The sequence below is a fragment of the Eleutherodactylus coqui genome, chromosome 8 (genome assembly GCF_035609145.1).
Source record: "Eleutherodactylus coqui strain aEleCoq1 chromosome 8, aEleCoq1.hap1, whole genome shotgun sequence".
In the NCBI taxonomy this organism is placed as follows: Eukaryota; Metazoa; Chordata; class Amphibia; order Anura; family Eleutherodactylidae; genus Eleutherodactylus; species Eleutherodactylus coqui.
The window spans coordinates 115326689-115334912 of record NC_089844.1 but is presented as its reverse complement, the minus strand read 5'-3'; the positions used below and the strand labels follow the sequence as shown (position 1 = coordinate 115334912).

At 47.4% G+C, this 8224-nt stretch overlaps 1 protein-coding gene across 1 annotated transcript; it reads left to right on the top strand.

The window, feature by feature from the left end:
- Nucleotides 1-101: 101 nt before the first annotated feature.
- COQ7 (coenzyme Q7, hydroxylase) lies at nucleotides 102-7700 on the top strand. Its single transcript, XM_066576247.1, has 6 exons — nucleotides 102-390; nucleotides 2612-2808; nucleotides 4557-4671; nucleotides 5069-5208; nucleotides 5355-5423; nucleotides 6995-7700. Exons 1-6 carry the CDS (start codon nucleotides 318-320, stop codon nucleotides 7070-7072), a joined length of 672 nt encoding a protein of 223 aa, XP_066432344.1. The 5' UTR covers nucleotides 102-317; the 3' UTR covers nucleotides 7073-7700.
- Nucleotides 7701-8224: the final 524 nt, after the last annotated feature.

The window sequence follows — 8224 nt, the reverse complement described above, 5'->3', positions numbered from 1 at the left end:
GAACACGGCGGGAAGGTTTGGCAGTATCCTGGCAACGGGGCGCAGAGTAGATGACGTCAGAGGGGAGCGACCAATGTTATCTGACAGGTCACACTGCCCCCATGTGCTTTTTCAACTTCCCCACCGCCTCCAGACCTTCTCTTTGCCGCCAGTGCCTACTCCACAGCTCTGGAATCACACAGCCTGGTTCTGCTTTAGAGTCATGTGACCGGAAAATGTCACCTGACCGTCTGACGTCACATCTCTTTCCAGCAACTCCACTCTAACCTCTAGTATGGCAGGTCTGTGGAGAGGGAAGGTCGAAGACAGAAAGTAATATGGAGAGGACTGTGGGGCTGTGGAGGCTCCGGCGAGTGTGCTGCAGTCTGTCCAGGAGTCCGGGTCACTACGGTAGTACCGTATATATCTATGTATACAGCCCTCTTATGTGCAGCTCCTGCCAGCAGTGGCGCTGTGCTTGCTCTACTCTGCTAGCACTACAACTCCCAGCATTCTGACATTGTAAGCGGGGCAGGTTGTTGCTTGGAGATGTATTACACATCACTGGTTTGCGTCTATGGGGGGCCATATAGCTGCAGGAAGGAGACGTATGGGGTTTCTGGCTGCTACATGAGCTGTAGGGGGCGGTGTGCACACATCTATGGACCATAGGGGGCGGTGTGCACACATCTATGGACCAGGGATTACTGGGCTCTATAGGGATGCTGTCTAAGGCCGGTCTCACACAACCACATAGCGGTAATGCGCTGCTCAGTCAAATGCATTGAATTACGCACTTTCGCTCACATTAGCGGGTCAGAATTGCGTAATCCACTTGCAGAAAACAGAACGCAGCAGGTTCGATTTTACCGCGGATATCTGCAACATAGAGCCCATTGTGCTCCATGATCACGGATATATCCGCAGCCCATACGTAACTACATTGTGTACGGGCTGCGGGTATCTGCGTCATCGCTAAGCGACGGTGCGGGAAATACAAACAAAAGACCTTGTACTGCGCATGACCGCCTGTGTGAGTATGCGGTCATACGCAATACAATTACATGGCTGTACAATTACATGGCCGTAGGCAGGGCCACGGCCGGGCTCACAGCTGGAATGCACTGCAGAATGCCCACCGTGGATTCCGCATACAGCCAGTCTATAGGGCCTCCCACCCCCTATTGTGTCTGCTTGCCAAGACCGCCGCCCCTGGATGAAATGTCAGCTGTAATATAAGGCTGAAGATTAGCAGCTACAGCATTATTACTAGAGATGAGCGAGCATACTCGCTAAGGGCAATTGCTCGAGCGAGCATTGCCCTTAGAGGGTACCTGCCCGCTCGAGAAACAAGGTTCAGGTGCCGGCGCGGGGGAGCGGTGAGTTGCGGCAGTCAGCAGGGGAGAGCGGGGAGGAGAGAGGGAGAGAGAGATCTCCCCGCTCTCCCCCCGCAGCTCCCCGCCCGCCGAGCAGGTAGGTACTCGCTAAGGGCAATGCTCGCTCGAGCAATTGCCCTTAGTGAGTATGCTCGCTCATCTCTAGTTATTACACCTCCAGCCGGATACTCCTGGTGAGCCCTTTAAAGGGGCTGTCCCACGTTAAAAAAATTAAATAGTTGACATGACCTAATTAACAAAACTCTCTTTTATCTCCCCTAGAAAGCAATGCAGCGGGCCCCATGACTCTGCCCATCCGTGCTTGCATTATTTCTCCACGTATCAAATGCAGCGGCATTGCCAAGGGGGAGTGTTTTGATGCGCATCCGGAGAATTTGGGGAAAAAACTTTTTGCATGTCCGTGACGCCACCTTCCTCGGCATTCGCATTGCCACCTCCTATTTGCTGCAGGTATACACATGGACGGCTTCCATTGTAGTCAATGGAAGCCGCCCGTCACGCTATACTTCTGCTGTAGCACAGCGGAAGTATAGCGTGAATCACGCCGACCGCGTTATATGACGCTGCCGGCGCGTCATAGGACGTATGCGCGCCGGAGCGTGATGCGGAACTTCGCGCAGCGGATCCGGAGGTAAGTATGGGGTCTTTGGGGGGCGCCGTGATGGACTCCGCTACGGTATTCTGCTTGCGGAGCCCGTCACGGCCGTGGGCATGAGACCTTACAGTCGGGATTTCCTGCCTTAAAGCCCTTTTACTTGGAACCATTATTGTGCAGTTTATCGCTGGATCGCGGGAATCTGAACTATAATAGTTCAATGTAAATACTGTCAGCGACTGACCGGCGACTGATACTTCATTTGCTTATCGGTTGTTCAATTGCTGCAAGCATAAAATCAAACAATGATTGGCCGGTGTAAACAGGCAGTCACTCATCTGTGAATGGAGGTGGGCGGCCGGAAGTGATCTTCATGCGCTGCGCCTCCATTCACTGAGCGATCATCGATCATGGGGTCATATGCCCAACAATTGTCTTGTGTAAAACCCTCCCTCCCTCTGATTGGCTGCTCCACCCCCCCCCCCCCCCCCCCCCCACACACACACACACAAACTCTGAATAATAGGGTAGATGTGTCCATTATGTTACATACTTTGGTACTTGTGTATAGTAGTTACTGCTGTTGTGAAAACCCTGCATATTACGTGTTTATAATACTTGTTTCTCTTCTCATTAATAGGAATAAAGGGCCAATATTGTGCGGCCGGCCATGCTGGGTCCATCAGACATCACAGCTCTGGGCTCTACACTGATGAAGAAAAGGCCTTGCTGGACCGAATAATCCGAGTAGACCATGCTGGGGAATATGGCGCTAACCGTATATATGCTGGACAGATGGCTGTGTTGGGCCGCTCGTCAGTAGGACCCATCATTCAGGTGACTCGGTACATAGGCATTGGATGCAGTTGGTGCCGGGGGTCATATATCCCTGTAGCCTTGTGCTATCTTCTTTCCACCGCCCTACAGACAGTATTTGAAGGGGCAGTTGGAAGTCAGTAATACCCGACCGCAGGATCAGACATGGGGGAATTTATAACGCAGTTTGCACCTCATGCTGGAGAAAAGGTCTCAAACTGTTGCGCAGGTTATGTTTGTAATTTCACAATTTTGAGGGTTTTAGTTTTTTATGGCTTTCGCCATAAAGTATAAATGACATGCTGACTTAATACATTACGTCAACACCAAATTTATACATCTAATATAAAGAAGCCTACGGGTTTTTCCTTGCACCGCACTTTGATCCCTTTACGTAACCTTTGGTGGATGATTTGTGACACCATCCCCACCGCCATAAAATCATAAAATGTGAGTGTGATACATGGAGTGACTGTCAGGCCGGGGCAAAGTTCCTATGTTAAGTCTAGCTGCGCCGTTGTGCTTCAGCCAACAGCACTGCTAGGGAGAGTCAAGTTACCAAGCAACGTTCATATGAAGTTGATATAAAGAAAAGTGCTACCAGTCTGACTGTTGCCATGTCCCTAAAACGTGGAAGACCGGGCTGTGGACGGTGCACTGTTCAAGTTGAAACCTCGGCTGGACATGGTAGAGCCGATAATCACAAGCGACTTTTTGATCACTTTTTAGGGGAAGTGACGAGAGCAAAAACAGGTGTTCTGGTGTAGTTGGGGTTCTTTTGTGTTCTTTTTTTCCTTGGTGTTCACCATGCGGGGTAAATAATACATTACTTTAATCGTACGGATTGTTACAGTTGTAATACCAATTTATGTATTTATTAGAGATGAGCGAGCGTACTCGCTAAGGCAAACTACTCGAGCGAGTAGTGCCTTATGTGAGTACCTGCCCGCTCGTCTCTAAAGATTCGGGTGCCGGCGGGGGGCGGGGAGCGGCGTGGAGGAAAGGGGGGGGGGGGTGGAGATCTCTCTCTCACTCTCTCTCCCCCCTGCTCACTCCCGCTGCTCCCCGCCGGCACCCGAATCTTTAGAGACGAGCAGGGAGGTACTCACATAAGGCACTACTCGCTCGAGTAGTTTGCCTTAGCGAGTACGCTCGCTCATCTCTAGTATTTATATATTTTATTACATGATATCTCCTATAACAAAACATTTTATATGGGAAAAAATGTATTTTTATGCTATCAATAGAATCATTTATTCACATTTTCCTAAAGCTTTTTTGTTTCAGTCCCACTATGGGGGAGCTGATCAAGTAATCTCTTAATAGGACTTTTAAAAAAAAGTTTTGTTTTTTTTTTATTAATTTAAAAAAAATATAAACCCAGAATAAAATGCAACAATAATGCCTTTCTCCTGCACAAAATGTTTTATGTGGCAAAAATGAAATGGAGAGCTAGCTATTAGGCACTCTGCTGCCCTGGAAACCCATTGATACCCTGGAATGGTGTTGTGAGAGCTCTGATGGGGTAACAGGAATCCCTCTGCCTAACCTCACATACTGTGATCATTATTGACCGCAGTATGTAAGGTATTAAAACGATCGTGATCAGAGTTATTCGTCATCCTGAGCAGGTAGAATGAACAGCTGACATCCTCTGCGGCCCCATTCCCACACTATATGTCTACGACCTCGCACCAGTCCTGGAAATATATCACTGGGAAGTTCCGGCAGCGCTCTTATAATGCGCATTTGTGTCTTTGTTGTTACAGCACATGTGGGATCAGGAGAAGGAACATTTGAAGAAGTTTAATGAGTTAATGGTTTCGAACAGAGTGCGGCCGACGGCGCTGCTGCCATTCTGGAACGTGGCGGGATTTGCTTTGGGTGAGCGCTTTTGCAACTTTGTAATGGACCTGGGGAATAATGTAGAAGGAGAGGTAATTCCTGTAATAAGTAGGATGGAGTAGGATGCCTACTAGCAGATTGTACTGCCCTGCCTGCAGTGACAGATGCTCCACAATCCTATGGAGCCATGGTTTACTCTTTTTAGGGCGATCACAGCTTTATCTTTATATATAGACACCTGTCAGTCATGGCTGATCTGGGGAGGGGGCATATATTTGTTAGGGGAAAACACCACCATGTCTATGGCCAACTGTCCTTCGGCATTCAAGGATGATTTTTTTTTTCTTTCTTCTGATACTTTTAAGATTAAACTAGTTATAGAAATGCTTTTCCAACCTACATACTAACCCATACAGTGAATTTCATATTTTATCAGGGTTTGGGACTGCGCTACTGGGGAGGAAAGGTGCAATGGCCTGTACTGTGGCCGTAGAGGAGACCATATCTAATCATTACAACAACCAGATCAGAGCACTTATGGAGACGGATCCTGAGAAGCACAAGGAGTTACTACAGGTAGACGGGAGTGCAGCCGGGAATCTGTGGGGCCAAGGCTTCCTGAAGTAACCTATGGGATTACATAGTCTCCCAGCTATTGTTCATTATCTGTTCATGAATGCAGCATAACATTTTCTTGTATCGATTTGACTTTTAATCCATAGACTATAAAGACATTTCGGGATGAAGAAATGGAGCACCACGATACTGGACTGGAACATGATGCAGAACTGGTAAGAAACTGAATGGTTTCCGGGAACCTTTTCTAAGTTATGTCCATATTTACAACTGTATCTTTTCGTTTTGTTCCAATGCCTATAGATGAACAGGGAAGCAACTTTACAACTAGTCTTAAAGGGTTTTGTCCAAGATAGCTTTGAGGGAAAAAAAAGTGTGCTCTTCTCTGTAAGAACATACAGGCATATTCACACCTCTCTGGCTCCCCGCAGCGCCTCTTCAGGTTTCCCTTGTGATGTCATTTTACAGGCTACAGCAGCCGGTTTAAGGAATGTCCAAGGCTGTTGTAGCGAATGACAGAACTTGGTGCACGATTGCTAAGCTCTGACATTGGCTGCAGCAGCCTATAACGTTTCATAAACAGGTTGACTGTAGCCTGTAAACAACGGGCACGGAGGACAAAGTGGCTGCATGGAGCGAAAATTATATATAATTTTTTTTTTTTTTTTTTGCAGGGGAAGCATAGTTTCTCTACCATCTCCTCCCCTGGGGGGTAGCTCAGAACCCTACCATACCACTGCTGGGGGAGGTCACAGGGGTTGTAGCTGGGGGTTACCTTAAATTCAGTTGTCACTCGTGACGCCACCGTTCCCTCTTCTGCTACAGATACTTGGAGTAAATGCACAAAAGAGTTCTTTTTCTGGACAGAAACGGGAACGGTCAGTAATGTCCGTTTGCTTCAAACTCTTGAATTTAATTCTGAACAAAACCATCTCCGTACAAATACAACAGGCCAAAGTGGTGCAGTTTACTGCAGCTTGCAGTGTGTTGCGTGGCTTATTTTGTCCCCTCTACGATCACTACTTTATTTTTGTCACAAATGTTAGTTTTTCCCTTTTGTGCCCCAAAAAGCAATCGTGCTGGCGAAGCGTAACAATTCCCCTATAGTGCCAACTACAAGAGGTAATGCCTCCTTTGTGCCATACAGTATTAGTGCCCTTCTCCACAGACTTAAAATTCCTCTTTTTGCGCCCCTTCTTAAAAAGTAATACTGCCTACTTTGTGCCCTTCAGAAACCAATAGGAGCCCCTCTATGCCAACACATTCTAAAAGCGCTCTATTTGTGCCTCCACATCCTAATAGGGCCCGCTCCTTGTGCCCTCACAACCTCCAAAGACACCCTCCGCGTTCCTCCACCCCAAAACTTCGACGATCATTTCCCCTTGTACCCCGGCTCTCGGAGTACTGCATGAGCTCTGACATGGGGGAAGGAGTTTGGCCATTCTATACACGCTGTACGATTTCTCAGACGGGAGCACAATGGGAGTAGGAAGAAAGGCTTGTTTGGGTATCACCGGAGTTTTGGGGTGGGGGGAACCAGAAACGTCAGCCCAGGTTGCCAATGAGGGGAGGTAGGCCTTGGACTTCCCAGGCAGAGGAGCTGAGTCCTAACTGCAACCACTGTGACCCCCCCCCCCCCCTATAGCCACTGGTTGTCACCCTCTTAGACACATGTATCTAATAAACTATTTTTTATGGATGAGGAAAGAAATTATATTTGCTGATGACTTTTGTATTCTAGTGACTGCCTATCTGAAATAGTAAAAGTCTGCTATCTTGTTTGCAGGCTCCAGCATACTTCCTGCTGAAGAACACCATACAAGTGGGATGTCGGGCCGCTGTGTATTTATCAGAACGCATATAAGGAAAGGAGATGTTAGAAGAAAAACACCATATAACTGAGAAGAAAAGATTATTTCTGTTCTACAAAGTTAAAACGTTTTTTTTTTACTACTGCTTTTGTGAGATGACCCAGCCGTTTTGTAGTCGGGAGAATCAGGAGTGCTTTTTAAATGGCCACTAGATGGCAGTGTGGATTTCTGCTAGGAAGGCCTTGTGGTATAAGTGTATTAACAATGAAAACACTTATTAAAGTGGTTCTTTTATCTCTATAAAACGAGACAACCATTTAGTAAACAGACCATGCTTAAAGGGATTTTACGAAGATTGTAAGTTATTCTCCTATCCACAGAAGAGGGAATAACCACCTAATCGGAGGGGGTGCAGTCGCCAGACCTCCCAAACATAATAATTGGAGTGCCAAGTACCCCTGAATGAACCTAATGGCAGTTGACCATGTGTTCTGCCACTCCAGTCATTTCGGTGTGACTGCCATTGACAGTCAAGCGCTTGTACTTTACTATCTCTGGAAGTCCACTTGAAATATTGGGGTAAAGCTTCTCAGTTCACTAGGAAACAATTCTAATACTGGCATCTTTTTATTATGTTTATGTGATAAATCTCTATGGTGCCATTAAAACCTATTGCTTTAAGTTGTTTGGGTGTTTTTGGTTTGAGTTGCTTATAGAATGCCAACATATACTAAGACACTGCAATCGCTCACATCAGACTTTGTTCCCAGTGAAGAACAAAGTCATTTCTCTATCTCAGCGAAGCATGGAACTCGGGCCGATATACTGTGTTTGAGGGACCCACACAATGACGAGGAGAATATACAAATTCCATGCATATATTGGCCATGGGGAGTATCTAAACCAGGATCTCAAGGCAACAGTGACACACCACTCCGCTTTTTATTTCTTTTCAGATACTTTTGCTCCTTACTAGAGATGAGCAAGTATACTCGCTAAAGGCAATTGATCGAGCGAGCATTGCCTTAGTGAGTATCTCCTCGCTCGAGACAGAAGGTTCGGGTGCCGGCGCGGGGGAGCGGTGAGTAGCGGCTGTCAGCAGGAGGGAGCGGGGGGGAGAGAGGGAGAGAGAGATCTCCTCTCCGTTCCGCCCTGCTCTCCCCCGCAGCTCCGTGCCCGCTGCCGGCACCCGAACCTTCCGTCTC